The sequence below is a fragment of the Oryctolagus cuniculus genome, chromosome 11 (assembly GCF_051225735.1).
Source record: "Oryctolagus cuniculus isolate XC-2025 breed Fujian yellow rabbit chromosome 11, ASM5122573v1, whole genome shotgun sequence".
NCBI lineage: Eukaryota > Metazoa > Chordata > Mammalia > Lagomorpha > Leporidae > Oryctolagus > Oryctolagus cuniculus.
Genome location: NC_142877.1, coordinates 113,837,735 through 113,853,709, shown reverse-complemented (window position 1 = coordinate 113,853,709; position 15,975 = coordinate 113,837,735). Strand labels below are relative to the sequence as shown.

Genomic DNA, 15,975 nt, shown 5'->3' with positions numbered 1-15,975 from the left:
CAGATCCGGTCCCCCGTGCGTGCGTGGCCGTTGGTCCCGCAAGGCCGGGCAGGCCGCCTGGCGCCCATCCTGGATGCGCGAATGGGGACGGCAGCGCGGGGCTCGTCTCCAAACCGCACGTGCTCTCATCCCCTCCCTCGCACGGGCGCGGCGCGGCTCTAAAGCCAACAGCCCCGTCCCGCGCCGGTTTTCTCAAGCAGACCCCGCAGACCCCCCGGCGGGCCTGCGCGAGCCCCCAGTGCCCGCGCTCCCGGCGTGCAGCGCGCCGCGCACGTGACCCCGCCCACTGCCCTGCGCCAGGCGGGAGGGGCGTGGCCGCTGCAGCGGCGCGAGCGAGGCGGGGCGGACTTCGCGGACTGAGGGCCGGCCGTCGGAGCGGCCAGGAGGAGGGTCTCGCTCTGCCGGGGTCGGGGTGGGGTCGACCGGACGAGAGCAAGTGGGAGCTGCGGGTGTGGGTACCGCGCAGGCGCAGGCCGCCGGATCCCGGAGCGCGCGCGCAGGAGGGCGGCAGGTGTGCCGGGGCATCCGTGGCGTGGCCCAGGAGGCGGGGGCGCGCCGCACCTGTCCGGGGGCGGGGCCCACGCAGACCACGCCTCCATCAGGCTCCGCGGGAGGGCCGTGGAACGTGGGGACGGCTCCCTGGGGGTGATGGGCGCGCCCTCCAGTTGGGGTGCAGTGGAGGGAGCACGCAGCCCTGCCCCGGGTCGCGGTTCCCATGGCAACCAGAAGGGGGCTGGCGGCCCTGGGAGAGGAGGCCGTGGCGGGGATGAGCGGTAGGGGTTCGAGACCCGTGCCGGGAGCCCCGTGCTCCGGTCAGGACAAATGAGCCCCGAAGGCGCAGGGCTCCAGCGCTGGCCGTGGTCCGAGTCACAGTGAGAGCTCAGGCGGGTTCCCAGTGAGCCTGCAGAATGTGGGGCTCCCCGGGGCTGCTGCTGACCCTCGCGCTGCACCCGGCGCTCGCCGTGGCCCCGGCCCGGGACTACTGCGTGCTGGGCGCCGGGCCCGCGGGCCTGCAGATGGCTTACTTCCTGCAGCGGGCCGGCAGGGACTACACGGTGCTCGAGCGCGCCCCGGGCCCGGGCAGCTTCTTCGCGCGCTACCCGCGGCACCGCAAGCTCATCAGCATCAACAAGCGCTACACGGGCAGGAGCAACGCCGAGTTCAACCTCCGCCACGACTGGAACTCCCTGCTCAGCCACGACCCGCGGCTGCTCTTCAAGCACTACTCGGCCGCCTACTTCCCCGACGCCGGCGACATGCAGCGCTACCTGGGCGACTTCGCGGGCAGGCTGGGGCTCCGCGTGCAGTACAACACGACCGTCCTGCACGTCGCCCTGGACAAGGACCGGCGGGCCTGGAACGGCCACTACTTTGTCCTGACTGACCACAAGGGCCGGGTGTACCGGTGCAGGTAAGGAGCCGGCGCCCTAGCACCTGCAGGAGCTGGGATTTCAGACCCGAGTGGGAGTGAGACACCCCCCTCCCCAGCCCAGCCCAGCCGCCAAGCAGGGGGCCTCCGGCGATGAGTTTCTGCTTCCTTTGGTGGCCAGGCCCTAGACGTGTGCAGCCTTCACAAGGAACCCCCGGGAAGGCTCGCCAGTCCCCATTTCTCTGGAGAGGGGAGGCGCTGAGGAGGGGAGTGACTGGCGCTCTGACACCCGGTGGCTGCGGGCCCCACTGTGGCTCCAGCTGCAGCCTCCCCTCCTGACCCTGACCTCCTCCCCGGGCCGCAGGCAGGGCTCGGCCAGTGTTCATCAGATACCTTGCTGCTCGCCTGCTCCAAGGGGGCAACTCAGCACGGTGGACAAGGGTCAGAGAACAGGGACCAGTGGGGGTGGCCTGAGCCTGTGCCCCGTACAGGCAGATAGAGGGAGAGAGAGATCTGCTGGGGGCTGGCTCACTCCTGGGCCAAAGCCAGGAGTCCAGACCGCAAGCCCGGTCTCCCACATGGGCAGCAGGAACCTAAATACTTGCGCCTCCGCCTGCTGCCTCCCAGGGCGCACGTTAGCAGGAAGCTGGCATCGGAGGGAGCCGGGACTCAACGCCAGGCCCCCTGAGATGCAGGCCTCCCAAGCGGCATCCTAACCACGGTGCCGAAAGCTCACCCCCAGTTGGGTTTTTACAGTCTGGCCTGGCTGTGCGCAGAGCTGCCCCCGGGGACTGGGGTCTGCCAGGCCGAGTCGGGGAGGTTTTGGGGGGTGAACGAGGTGATGCCAAGCTCCCCCAGCACGGGGAGCTGAGTTCCTGCTCAGCAGGTGCGGGCCTCGGCCAGGCACACCAGAAGGGGACGCGGAGCACCGGCTGCATTCTTCACCTTGGGCAGACGCTTGGCCTGGCGCCCCGTGCCCAGCCAGGTGCAGCACTCCCTTTCCCCTTGCATCACCGCCTGCCCCCTGGTGGCTGTGATCCCAGCAGGGTGTCAAGGGGAGGGATTCACCAGCCACCCGGATAAGCCTGTGAATGAATGAATGAGTGAATGAGTGATGTCCTCCAGAGGGTGACCCGGTGTCCCCGCCGGCAGAGTCCTTCTCGTAGCCACCGGGCTGTCCGTCCCCAACCGCGTTGACTTCCCCGGCTCTGAGCACCTGGAGGGTTACGAGTCGGTGTCGGTGGACCCCGAGGACTTCGTGGGCCAGAACGTGCTGATCCTGGGCCGTGGGAACGCGGCCTTCGAGACCGCCGAGAACATCCTGGGCGTCACCAACTTCATCCACATGCTGAGCCGCTCCCGCGTGCGGCTCTCCTGGGCCACGCACTACGTGGGGGACCTCAGGTGAGCCCCGCCCCGCCGGCGTCTGCCGCTGCCCGCAGGCCCAGCGCCCCCTCCCTCGCCCTCGCCGCCCTCCTCTGAGGCCCCCTCCTTCTCCCCGCCTCCTCGTGTGCCCCAGAGCCATCAACAACGGCCTGCTAGACACCTACCAGCTCAAGTCCCTGGATGGGCTGCTGGAGTCGGACCTGACGGACCTAGCCATCCTGAAGGACCGCGAGGGCAAGTTCCACGTGACCCTGAAGTTCTTCGTGGAGGAAGCCGGCACCAACCAGAGCGCCGACGCCGTCACCCTCCCCCAGGACGACAGCGACAACTTTGCCATGCGGGTGGCCTACGACCGGGTCATCCGCTGCCTGGGCTGGAACTTCGACTTCTCCATTTTCAACGAGTGAGTCCTGCAGGGGGCGGCGCCGCGGTGGCGGCCACCCCTTCTGCCCGCTCCGGGGGGACAGGGTGGTGGCCGCTCAGCGGGTGGCAGCAGGACAGAGAAGGGCTCCTGCCCACTGCTGCTCCCGGGGGCCCTGAGGCCCTCCGTCCTGGAGTGGCTGCAAGTCCTCATCTGCTCTGTGAGCTTCCAACAGCTTCCATACATCAGATGTATTTATTTATTTGAAAGGCAGAGTTACAGAGAGGCAGAGAGAGAGAGAGAGAGAGAGAGAGGTCTTCCATCTGTTGGTTTACTCCCCAGTTGGCCACAATGGCCGGAGCTGCGCCAATCCAAAGCCAGGAGCCAGGAGCTTCTTCCAGGTCTCCCACGCAGGTGCAAGGACCCAAGGACTTGGGTCATCTCCTACTGCTTTCCCAGGCCACAGCAGAGAGCTGGATCAGAAGTGGAGCAGCCGGGTCTGGAACCGGCACCCATATGGGATGCGGGCACTGCTTCGCCACAGTGCTGGTCCCAGTTTCTTCATTTCTAAACTGGGGACAATCATGTCTCTTTCACAGGGCTATGTGAGTAATTGCATAAGAAAGTGTTTGGCTTCTACTATTCACTGAGTAAAATAGTAGTTGCTAAAACCACATACGATTGTATTTTGCTTAATGGAGCCTGGTCTTTGACTGCCCAGTACCAAGTGAGGCTTGGTACCAGTGCTGCCATCCGAGTCCCTCACTTGCCTTTGGCCAGGGCCCAAGAGGACAAGGAGAAGCCAGTGGCCAGGACACAGCGGGACTAAGACTTCCTCGCAAGCCCAGCCATGGCTCCGTCCTGCCGTGACCTTACATACCTAAGCCCCAGCCCCTTTGGGTGCTGGATGAAGGTGACTGTGCCACCTGCTGGGTCAGGTGAGGGGAGAGGAGTTGACGATGCACTTGGTGACCGCAGGGCAGCCGTGAGACGCGCGGCCTCTTAGCCCCGTCTCGCTTCCAGGTCCCTGAGACTGTCCTCGGGGAGCGAGTTCAGCAGGAAGTACCCCCTGATCAGAGCCAGCTATGAGGCCAAAGGCAGCCGGGGTCTCTTCGTCCTGGGCACCGCCAGCCACTCGGTAGACTACCGGAAGTCGGCGGGGGGCTTCATCCACGGATTCCGGTACACAGGTGAGCCAGCGGCGAGGGCCGCTGACCCCACGCGGAACCACACGTGTTCTCCCCGGGCCCCCAAACACTGCTGAGTTCCCGAAGTGTCAGGGATTGCTCCTCAGTGGTTGGCGGGTGTGAGTTCGCTGTGTGTGCCAGGTGACGGCAGTGTTCGTGGCCTGAGCGTTTGCCTGGCTAAGTTCCGGGCGAAGTGTGAAAGTAGCGACGCCTGCGGGGACACGCGCGGCGGGCTGTGCCTGGAGAGGGGCTGGGCCCGCGCACAGGACCTGCCTGCACCTCGCTCGTCTTTCAGTCGAGAAAGTCCTGAGGGACAGAGGCAGGCCGGGAGGCAGAGGAGGGCGACAGAAGACGGAGATGGGACACGGATGGGCTGGAAGCCATGTCCCCTCCCCTCCGAGGTCCGCACCTCATCTCCATCCGAGCTGGGGCCTCCCCCCTCTCCTAGCTGCCTTCCTGCCACTGGTCCCTGTTTCTGCCCAGCCCCCGTGGCTCCTGCCACAGCCACTGTCTGGAAACAAAGCCTCTCACCTCCTCTGCTCACACTACGTCAGCAGCTTCCGTTCCCCTGGGCAAGGCCGGCTCCTCGCAGGCATTGCGGGTTTGGCATGGGCTGGGGCTGGTCAGACTCCCTTCCCCGCCCCCTCCCCCTCCCCCTCTTCCCCCACCCCCCATGCAAACCCTGCTTTTCAAAGCGTGTCAGGTGCGCTTTGACCTTACCGTGTGTGTATGTCACCTCCTTTGTCCGGGGCACCCTCCCACCCTCTCCAGCTGTGCCCTCCAAGCCTATCACCAGCCTTGGCTTCCTCCTGTTGCCTCCAGGGAGGCTGAGCATCTTCTCCTGCCGTTAGTGGCCCACCGGGCGCCCTCCCTGTGAGCCGCCTGCCTTCAGGGGGCTTGGGGGTGGGGAGATCCGGCCCCTGTGTGCATGGCAGCCCCAGGCATTCAGAAAGCCCTCTCCCCGTGTTCTGGGCGGCAGCACACAGAGCGTCTCTCAGCAGACCGGGCTTGGGCTGGGAAAGAGGAAGCAGACTTCCCACGTGTGGGGTTCTGTAGGAGCAGGGGCCACGAGGCAGGGGGACTTCCGAGGAAGGCCGTGTGGCTGGTTTGCCGTCCCGGGGCGAGCTGTGGGCGGGCGGGCCTGGCCTGCTCCCGGGATCCCTGTTTGTGAGCCTGCTTCCATGCGAGGGGCAGGATTGCATTGTGAGTGGCTCACAACGCAGGGGCCAGGCAGGGCCCTTGGAAAGCTCAGGAAAAAGCTATGCGTGCCTTTTAACCACGCTGGCATCAAATAAATATCCCTTTCTGATTTTTACTTGCGCGTTTTATTTATCTGAGAGACACAGACACCACTGGCTCCCTTCCCAAAAGCCTGGGAAGCAGGAGCTCATCCGGGTCTCCCACGTAGGCGCCGGGGACAGACCCCTCGAGCATCCCCTGCTGCCTCCAGGGTGCACCTTAGCAGGAGGCTGGGGCGGGGAGACCCAGGCCTCCAGTGTAGGGTGCCCGTCTCCCAAGTCGTGTCCTAACTGCCCTGCCAAATGCCCGCCCCTACGCTTGCCTCTTTTTTTTTAAGATTTATTTATTTATTTGAAACTCAGACACGCTTCCATCCACTGGTTCACTCCCCAAATGGCTGCAGTGGCCGGCTACCAGCCTGGAACTCCATCCGGGCCTCCCACGTGGGTGCAAGGGACCCAAGCACTTGCACCATCTTCCGCAGCTCTCCTGGGTGCAGGAGCAGGGAGCTGGATCGGAAGTGGAGCAGCTGGGGTGTGAACCAGCGCCCATATGGGATGCCGGCATCTCAGGCGGAGGCTTAACCTGCTTCTCCATAGCACCAGCCCCTAAATTATCTCTTAATTGCATTTTTTTAAAGGATTTTCTTTCTTTATTTGAGAGGTAGAGTTACAGACAGAGAGAGGGAGAGACAGAGAGAGAGGTCTTCCATCTGCTGGTCCACTCCCCAGCTGGCCGCAACAGCCAGAGCTGCGCTGATCCGAAGCCAGGAGCCAGGAGCTTCTTCCAGGTCTCCCATGTGGGTGCAGGGGCCCAAGCACTTGGGCCGTCTTCTGCTGCTTCCCCAGGCCATAGCGGAGAGCTGGATCAGAAGAGGAGCAGCCAGGACTTGAACCGGTGCCCTTCAATTACATTTTTGCACACCCTGTTTGAAGCACTCTCACCTTCATCCTTTGGCCCTTTCTGGCCCCCTGCTCTGAGGGCGTCTGCCTGAGCAGAGTAAGCAGGCGTGTGCTGGTTTGGGAGAAGCTGAGGGCCCGTGAGGAGCAAAGGTCGGCTCTGAGCTGCAGCCTCCCCACCCCCGTCCTTGCAGTGCGCGCCGTGCACCGGCTCCTGGAGCAGCGCCACCACGGGGTCGCCTGGCCTGCCACCCAGCACCCCATCACGCAGCTGACCAGCTCCGTGCTCCGGCGCGTGAACGAGGCATCGGGGCTGTACCAGATGTTCGGGGTGCTGGCTGACGTCATCCTGGTGCAGGAGTGAGTAGCCCGCCCCGCCCTGCCCCGCCCTGCCCCGCCGCGTCTACTCCTGCTCCAGATGTGGAACAGCCCAGTTGTTCCTTCTGGGGGGGGGGGGGGGCCGGGGTGCAGTGCCACGCAGTCTGCAGACAGCGTCCTTACTGCTTTCTTGCTGTGTGACCCTGGACAGCTTAGTGAGCCTCTCTGAGCCATTCTCACTTGGTCTGCAAAATGGGAACAATAAGCCCGCCTTGCAGTGTTGAAGGAGAGGACGAGCGCTTGGCACCAGTAGCGGAGCAGTGAGGGAGGCCCTTAGGGAGCGCCCGGGGAGGGTTCGAGCCCCCTCGGGCCAGCACCAGCTCGGTCCTGATGCTTATCAACCCAGCGATAATGACAGCACGCAGGACAGACCATGCAGAGGGCACAGTGCCCAGCCCCAGGGCAGAAGGGCTGGAGGCAGAGACCCGCGAGGACCCCAGGCAGAGCAGGCTCCTTGGAGCGGAGGGAACAGCCTGACCCCAAGGCAGCGAGGGCCGCGGCTCGCGCAGTCCAGGGACCTGTGGGAAGCGCAGCGGGGCTCGGCATGCAGGCCGTGCCTCGTCACAAGGGCCTCCAGCCTGGGCGGGTCCGTGGCAGCCCACCCTCACCAGACGCCCCGCATCTGCCACCTGCTCTCATGCACCACCCTCGCCCCTGCGGCCGGGGGTCCTTCTCACCGTAGCAGCCAGAGAGGCGCTTTGAAATCCCGGGTCTCGCTGACGGCGCCCTGCTCAGCGCTGTGCAGGCGGAACCCTGAGTGTGATGGTGCGCACACAGCCCCTCTCCCCACGCCGGCCCCTGCGGTGCCTCCCGAGGGGCTTCCTGCGTCCCCAGCCTGCCCCCTCCTGGCCCAGACCCCCACTCAGGCTGCACAGCTTTCTGCTGCACGTGTCAGGGAGAGCCCAGGTGTCACAGAACAGGCGCACGCGTGGGGGACAGCCCAGGTGTCACAGAACAGGCGCACGCGTGGGGGACAGCCCAGGTGTCACAGAACAGGCGCACGCGTGGGGGACAGCCCAGGTGTCACAGAACAGGCGCACGCGTGGGGGACAGCCCAGGTGTCACAGAACAGGCGCATGCGCCGCCTGGAGCCCCTCTGAGGCTGCGCATCTGGGAGGGAGGGACGCTGTGTGCCCGCACCGCACGCACGCACGCACGGGCTCTGCACGGCCACGGCTGAGCCCCCTGGGCCGCTTCCCCCCCTAGGAACGCCACGGCGTTTGAGTACCTGGAGGAGTTCCCCACACAGATGCTGGCCCAGCTGGAGAGCCTGACGGGCAGGCGGGCGCGGCACGGGCTCTTCGTGGTCCACATGGAGTACGGCAGGAACTTCTCTGGCCCCGAGAAGGACGTGTTCTTCTACGACCGCTCCGTGGGGCACACGGAGGACGCCTGGCAGTCCAACTTCCTCCACCCCGTCATCTACTACTACCGGCACCTCCCCACTGGTGAGCGGGGGGCTCTGCCTGCTGGCGGGGGCTGCTGGGGGCTTCTGGGGACGAGGAGTGCCGGGAATCCCGGTGTCATGGCCTCCCGTGGTGGGGACGGTGGCCCGGGCCCCGATGCCAGACGGCAGAGAGCTGGGGAACACAGAACCGAGAAGCTGGGTGGGAGCCCCCGGGCTGTCCTGTCACTGTGTCTCTTGGGTCCATGACAGCCTCTCTGAGCCTCAGCTGTAACATGGGTAACTGTGGTGGCTGCTGAGAGACGAAGGCCGCGGACAGGACCGGACTTCAGAGCTGGCAGGGCTGCGGGGGAGGGGGTGGTCTCGGGGTGGGAGGGGCTCCCCTGGGAGGGAGGCACCAACAGATGCAGGTGCCCTGCCAGCGTCAGGTTGCCCGTGCAGAGGTCATCCCGGCTGGCTCAGAGGCCATCTGACTGGGACAAGAGGGTGCCCACACCAGGCAGGAAGCCGGGCGCGACCAGCTCTCAGACGCCTCGTGCTGGGCCCGAGCCTTCGGCCAGGGAGGCCGGCTGCACGCAGCCACGGTAGAGCCCGGTCACGTTGTTCGTGTTGGTAGTGACCTCAACCGCAAGGGACAAGTCCAGTTCCTCTTCCTCACGTCAGCCTCCCAACTAGCGGATGGTGTTGCTGCCCACAGCCCGGACGGGGCCAGGGGGCGTCAGGTGTGCAGGAGCCGCCCCGGTGGCCCCAGGACACGCTCCCTGTGCCCCCCACAGAGCAGGAGGTGAGGTTCCGCCCTGCGCAGTGGCCCCTGCCGCGGCCCACAGCCATCCACCACATCGTGGAGGACTTCCTGACCGACTGGACCGCCCCCGTCGGCCACGTGCTGCCTCTCAGGCGCTTCCTGGAGAACTGCTTGGGCACGGATCTGCGAAGCTTCTATGCAGGTAGTGAAGTCCCCAGAGGACATAGAGGCTGAGCCAGGGGCCGGAGGAAGGCCGCTGAGCCCAAGCCCCAAGCCCGAGCCCCATCGCAGTTCGGGGCCCGTTTCCAGACGTCCGAGCCCACCTGCTGTTCCCTGCGGGGTGGCGGGTGAGGTGTGCACACTCGGCCCCGGGGAGCCCGTGCCCTGACGCCCAACAGTGGTCTCTCTTGGAGAATGAAGGAAACCGAGACGCACAACCACTGCTGGGCCCCTCGGGAGCCGAGAGCCTGGCGGGGTGGTTTTTTTAAACATTTATTATTTCGTTACTTGAAATGCAGAGACAGGGAGATCCTCCATCCTCTGTTTTACCCCCAATTGGCTGCAACAGCCAGAGCTGGGCAAGGCCAAAGCCAGGAGCCAGCAACTCCACCCTGGTCTCCCATGTGGGCAGCCGGGACCCGGACACTTGGGCTATCTTGGCTGCTTTCCCAGCCCCATCAGCAGGAAGTTGAATCGGAAGCTGAGCAGGTGGGACTCGAACCGGTGCTCTGATAATGGATGCCTGCATGGCAAGCAGGGCCCCACACCGCCAGAACCCTGGGTGTTCACTGAGCAGCCCTCGGCCTGCTGCCACTGCCCCAGGCTGGGAGGTCGGACTGGAGGCAGATGAAGCTTGCCCGGCGGTGGGCCAACAAGCAGGCGCAGAGCAGCCACGGGAGGAGACAGGAAGGAGGCACCTGGGCCCTGGGAGGGTGCGGAGAAAGTGCCCTCTGCAGCTCCAGCTGCACCGCGTGGGGCCAGACTCCACGCTGGGATCTGAGGAAGTCCCAGAAGGCAACGCAAGTCTCGTCATGAGAACTAGCTGTAGAAGTAGGCCTTGGGATGGGTGCTGTGGCTCAGCGGGTGAAGCTGCCTCTTGGGACAGCCGCATCCCGTGTCAGAGCGCCCTCTGACCCGGCGCCCTGCGGATGCACCTGGGAAGGCAGCAGAGGATGGCCCGAGTGCTCAGGCCCCTGCCACCCCCAGGGGAGACCTGTGGCTTCCGCCTGGACAAGCCCCGGCTACTGCGGGCATCTGTGGGGGAGCCAGCGGATGCCACGGATGTGCGGGGGCCATCTGTTGGGAGGGCGGACTCTCCCAGGCCAGGGCGGCACCAGTGGCAGCGTCTAGCCGGCAGGTCAGGCAGACACAGGGCCCGTAACTCGGCGTGGGGCACGCTCCCTCGCACCGCTGGCATTTCCGGCCGTTCCTGGAGCCGTGACTGGCAGTCAGGCGTTTTGGAGCTGCGGACCCGAGACCTCTGGCGTCACTTCTGCCTAAGTGTGTGTCAAGGTGGATGGTTTGCAGGCTGCTTCTGCCTCGCAGCTGCTTAGCTCTGGTTCTGTAAATTAACTCTGAGCCTCACTTAGGGGAGGGGCAAAAAGCCCATGGAAACTATGCATAGATGTCCAAACTTTTTTACACCAGAATGAACTCATCTTTAAAAAAAAATTTTTTTTTTTTGAAAGACAGAGACTGAGAGGTAGACAGGGATCTTCCATCCACTGATGGACTCCCAAATGCCTACAACAGCAGGGGCTGGGCCAAGCCACAGTCAGGAGCCGGGAGCTCCATCCGGGTCTCCCCTGTGGGTTGCAGGTACGTGAGGACTTGAGCCATCACCTGCTGGTCCCTGGGGTGTAGATTCGCAGGCAGCTGGAGTGAGGAGCTGAGCTGGGACTGGAGCCCCAGTCACCCTGATGTGAGATGCGGGCGTCACAAACAGCATTGGAACCCCGCACCAAGGCCCGCCCCTGCGTCTTTTAAACAAAAGTCACGTGACTACGTGGCTAAAGTTGGTTTCCCAGCCCCGTGAGGAAGTGTGACCCACTCTGTGGTTCCTCGTATTGGTTTCTCTCTTCCGGTCGCTCCTTTCGGTTCTTTCTTTCTAAACAACAAGCGGCCACAGCCATTTGCGATGGACCAGCCCAGACGTGCGTGTGCACCTGCCTTCCGCTGTGCCGTGTGCATCGCCTCTGCCCCCACGGGTTCAGAATGAACTTGGCACCCGATGTTTGCAACTCAGATGCCGCAGACGGCAACAAGTCTGCCCGCGGCGCTGAGCTCGGAATGGGACTGACCAGAGTCCCCCCAACCCCCCGCGGGCCAGCTCCCAGCCCCCCCCCCCCCCGGCTCGGCCTACTCCCTGGGGATCATTTCTCGTGGTCTGCTCTCATTCTGGAGCCCTGTTTTTCCAAAATGTTGAGGCAGCTTCCTGTTTCTGGAGCCCTGTGGAGGTGCACGACCCGTGGCCTGAGGTCAGGCACGAGACACCTGGAGAGGAGAGGGCTGGAGGGGCCTGGCTGGGGGCCTGGGGGCCCTGCCCCGCAGCCCAGCCTCACGAAACCCTCTCTCTCTGCTTTTGCGTAGAGTCCTGTTTCCTGTTCGCCCTAACGCGCCAGAAGCTGCCCCCCTTCTGCCGGCAGGGGTACTTGAGAAAGCAGGGGCTCGCGAGCACCGAGAGCCTCCGGCGGCACGGAGTGGAGAGCGGGCTGATGCAGGACCACGCGGCCGCCGGCCAGCACCTGAGGGACCGCGGACAGCAGCCCGGCGACCGCGGGCCAGTAGGTCACCCCCCAGCTGCAGGGACGCTGGCCCAGTCCCTCAACAGCGACAAGGAGGAGCTCTGACTGTCCCCCCCTGGCCCTGGGCGCGGCGGCCACACCCACAGTCAACCCTCTCTCCCTGCAGCTTCCCGCGCCGCCCACCGAGGTGTGATTGCTGACGACCACGCCCACCTTGAAGACCACGCCCACCTCGCTGCACCTGCACCAAGCAGCCTGCAGGGCTGAGATGTGGCCGTGCACCTGGCTCCCCTCCTCAGAAGGGTTCCCGGCAGGCAATTGAACCAGGGCTCCACTCTCCAAGACGGCCATCACTGGCAGACGGCCTTGTTGCCCCCGACGCCTGCCGCAGACGCGGCTCTGAGGTGCCAGGAGTGCCTGCCGGGTCACCCGCTTTCCGCTCACTGCCTCGCCCTCCTGAAATCTGTGGTCTCAGCAGGGCCTGCCCTTAGCTACGGCACCCGGGGGCAGCGCAGCTGTCATGGGGTGGGCATGGGATAGCTCCCTGCAAGGCCACCTCCACCCAGCACCGTTCTCCCTGAGCTGCGAGCTCGGAGCTGCACCCCCGCCTCCCCCAGCCTCTGCGGCTCCTCCGGCATCCTGCTCCCCACCCTTTCCCCACACTCTGCCGTCCCAAGCCAGGCCTTGCCCCCAGCCCTCCCTGTCCAGCGCCGTGAGCGGCTCTCCTGCTGCCTTTCCCAGTGAGCGCCCTGTGTGCTGGCCGGGCGAGGAGTCACTGGCTGGTGTTTTTGTACCATTTCGATGGTGAACTTGGACCTGGTGCCCTTGGCTGCCCCGCCCCTACTTGTGCCGTCTTGCAGCAGGCGTCTCAGTCTCGTTTGTGCGTTTGCGCACTGAACGGTCGGGGTCACGGTGACCTCCCAGAGCCGCCTCTGGGTCTCCCTAGCGCTTCCTGTGTGCACTGGGAATTCCAGGGTCTCGGGCAGGCCCTCCAGCTCCCAAGATCCATCCTGGGGACATCCCCTCCACTTCCTCCTCACGCCCCAGGCCCCACACCCCGCCCTCAGCAGCCTCTCCCCGCAGCCGTTGTCTGCGGCACCTCCAGACCTGGGTAAGGTGCGCAGGGCTGCGGCTCCCTCCAGGATCCCCGCACCAGGTGCACCTTGTAGGGAAACAAATTGTATCCAAATTGTATCCTGTTATGCCCCACCGCACACACACACTTTTCCAAAGCATCTCCTAGTGAGGCCTCTGCCCACCACTTCAAGTCCTCCAACCTGGCGGCTGAAGGCTGGCCGAGCTGGCCGAGACCCCGTGGTTTACGATGCCTGCGCGGGTGGTCCTGCCGCCCTTGGCCTCCTCTGCCAAGCCCCGGTCCCATTGGGTCCCAGCCTGGTGTGGAGAAAAGACCTGACCCCGACCTTGATCCGTGAGTCGGACCCCGGCCCCGTTCCTCTGTGTGTAAACTAATAGGCGGTGTCTAAGAACTCCCTGTTCCCGTGAAGGTCACTGCCGCGTTAGCCAAGTTCCCACCAAGGCCGTCCCTCCGGGCAGCCTCCCTCCCTGTTTTTCTGCCCTGACCTCCAGTGCCTGGGGCTTTGAGCCGCCTCCTGCTGTGCTGATTCTGTTCCCTGGGCAGCGTTAGTGCCTCCCCTCCTCTGCCAAGCCTGGGCTGGCCCTGAGCATCGAGCACCGCTCATTCCCCGAGGCTGGACCTGACAGAGGCCCGACTTCAGTCATTCCTCCTCCCCTCAGCTTTGCGGAGTTTCTGGTGCAAGACAGACAGGCTGCACGCTGGAGGGATGGTGGTCCAGAAGTAGGGCCTCCCCTGGGCCTTTCCCAAGTGACCAACAGTGGGAAGGACTGGCAGGAAGGTGCTGTGAGATTGCACCGTGCGCAAAGAAGCTGGGAAAAGAGAAGCATCATTTTGGACACTGTTCCAGGCCACAGAATGAACTCTCGGAAGTCATTGGAAGCCACATGGACGCCGAGGCTGAGGAGGGGCCCCGGAGCCCAAGGGAGGACTTGGCAAGCTTCCACACACCTACTGTGTGCCTACTGTACTGGGTGCAGGCTTAGCCTTTACGGGTGTGCCCACCTGCCCCGACGTAATTAGCGTGACTGATGGGATGATTTCAGTGAAGATGATGGCTTCAAACCCGCGCGGATGAAAGAACTGATCACGCAGAGTGGCTGAGCTGGCTAAGCTGCCCCTGGGGTGTCTCGTCTGGTGTCGGAGGGCCTGGGAGGCAGCCCCGCCTCTGCTTCTGCTCCGGCTTCCTGCTGTGCTCACCCTGGGGGGCGGCATGTGATGGCTCAAGGCCTCGGGCCCCTCCACTCAAGAGGAGACCCGGATGGAGTTCCTGGCTCCCGGCTTCAGCATTTGAGGAGCGAGCCAGCGGATGGAAGACTCTCTCTCTCACTTCGCCTTTCAGATACGTGTAAATAAATAAATGGAACTTATGACGTGCAGGTGCTTTTTTAAGAACTGCAGATGGTAAGTGAAGAACAGCTGTCCCTGATGGACTGGGGCTGCATGTGGGGGAAACTTACCTGAAAGCAGGATACGAAATCGTTCTCACCACTACTTGGACTAACTGCAGCTGTGTGAAAACAGGAACCCGGGACCGGCACTGTGGCGTGGCGGGTAAAGCCGCTGCCTGCAGTGCCCGCATCCCATATGGTCCCAGCTGCTCCACTTCCCATCCAGCTCTCTGCTATGGCCTGGGAAAGCAGTAGAGGATGCCCCAAGTCCTTGGGCCCCTGCACCCACGTGGGAGACCCGGAAGAAGCTCCTGGCTTCGGATCGGCACAGCTCCAGCTGTTGCAGCAAATTGGGGAGTGAACCAGCAGATGGAAGACCTTTCTCTCTGCCTCTGCCTCTCTGTAACTCTTTCAAATAAATAAATAAATCTTTAAAGGAAAAAAAATAGGAAACAAACCATATTCAGGGAAAACTGGAAATGTCACAAAATATCCACAGTGGTTATGTTTGTTTCATTTGAATCATCTTGTTGAAATCTGGTTATTCTGTATGGTACAATAAATACATTTACTTTTTAAACATAATCTCTGTCAAAGGCAACGTCTCTGGAGGCGCGTGGACCAGAGAGCCCTGCGCAGAAGCTGCGCTCTGATTCCTTGGTGCCCAGCCATTGTCCCCACCCAGGTCACCATGCCCTCCCCGCACCAGGCAGCCACAGACACTGGCTGAAGGAGGGGAACTTAAGCCGCATGTGTGCTTCTCATAGTCGCACTGATAGGCTCAGCACAACCGAGGTTTCTGGAAGAGTCCTCCCTCTCAAGTGATAGAAAGCAGAAGGTGAAAATCCTCATTTTTGTGTAAACCTCCTGGGTGCGCTCTCCAATGCGTCACAGAGTCCAAACTTCCCTTCACCTGATAAGAGTCGGAGTGTCCCGGGGCTGGTGTCGTGGCACAGTAGGTTAATCCTCCACCTGTGGTGCCGGCATCCCATATGGGCGCCGGTTCATGTCCCAGCTGCTCCTCTTCCAATCCAGCTCTCTGCTATGCCCTGGGAAAGCAGTGGAAGACGGCCCAAGTCCTTGGGCCCCTGCACCCATGTGGGAGACCCGGAAGAAACTCCTGGCTCCTGGCTTTGGATGGGCACAGCTCCTGCTGTTGCAGCCATCTGGGGAGTGAACCAGCAGACGGAAGACCTTTCTCTCTGTCTGTCCCTCTCACTGCGTGTAACTCTACCTCTCAAATAAATAAATAAAATATTAAAAAAAAAAAAAAGAGAGTCGGAGTCGGAGTGTCCCTAACGCCTCCCTGGAGATCAGCTCACCAGGAAGCAAACCTACTGTGTGCCTAGAACGAGATTCTGCGGGTGTTTGAAAGAGGCGTGCACAACGCTCTGACACCGTCCCCACAGGGGAGGAGCCTGGTGCTCCTCCTCCTGAGTGGGCTGGACAGGGGCTCACTTCTGAGCAACCAAGGCACAGGAAGGGATGGACTGTCAACCTGAAGGTGAGGTTATGGAAACACGGCGGGTCACCTGGGGAGACTGCTCTCTCTCCCCGGAGCCACACACCTGGGGGCCGCCCAGCCTTGCCCTCAAGGACTCCCAGGCAGCCTCTGGAAGGGCCCCTGTGGCAGGGACAGACCCGCCCAGCAGCCTTGAGGGGAACCCTGAGCCAGACCCTCCCAGCTAAGCTTTGAGATGAGGTTTGCTGGGCGACAGGGGAGCTTGTTACACAGCGATAGGTAGTAATGCAGGCGCTGCATAATCTACCTACGCTCA

General features: G+C 63.4%; 1 protein-coding gene across 3 annotated transcripts; it reads left to right on the top strand.

The window, feature by feature from the left end:
• The first annotated feature begins 304 nt into the window (after positions 1-304).
• Positions 305-14,782, top strand: FOXRED2 (FAD dependent oxidoreductase domain containing 2). Of its 3 annotated transcripts, XM_008257081.5 has the most exons (9): positions 311-1,411; positions 2,522-2,773; positions 2,889-3,158; positions 4,140-4,306; positions 6,636-6,801; positions 8,026-8,267; positions 9,001-9,171; positions 11,559-11,752; positions 11,880-14,782. In XM_008257081.5, exons 1-9 carry the CDS (start codon positions 909-911, stop codon positions 11,904-11,906), a joined length of 1,992 nt encoding a protein of 663 aa, XP_008255303.4. In that variant the 5' UTR covers positions 311-908; the 3' UTR covers positions 11,907-14,782. The 3 variants fall into 3 exon arrangements, with proteins under 3 accessions (XP_089165077.1, XP_002711457.4, XP_008255303.4); XM_002711411.6 differs by having other exon boundaries at positions 310-1,411; positions 11,559-14,782; XM_089308951.1 differs by lacking the exons at positions 4,140-4,306; positions 6,636-6,801; positions 8,026-8,267; ... (1 more) ...; positions 11,559-11,752; positions 11,880-14,782 and adding an exon at positions 3,897-4,047 and having other exon boundaries at positions 305-1,411.
• Positions 14,783-15,975: the final 1,193 nt, after the last annotated feature.

Excerpts from the sequence above, each read along its gene's own strand:
- FOXRED2 (XM_002711411.6), top strand. The coding sequence starts at position 909 with ATGTGGGGCTCCCCGGGGCTGCTGCTGACCCTCGCGCTGCACCCGGCG. Across the intron at positions 2,774-2,888 it reads CACTACGTGGGGGACCTCAG|AGCCATCAACAACGGCCTGC; the intron begins GTGAGCCCCGCC and ends CGTGTGCCCCAG. Across the intron at positions 9,172-11,558 it reads TCTGCGAAGCTTCTATGCAG|AGTCCTGTTTCCTGTTCGCC; the intron begins GTAGTGAAGTCC and ends GCTTTTGCGTAG.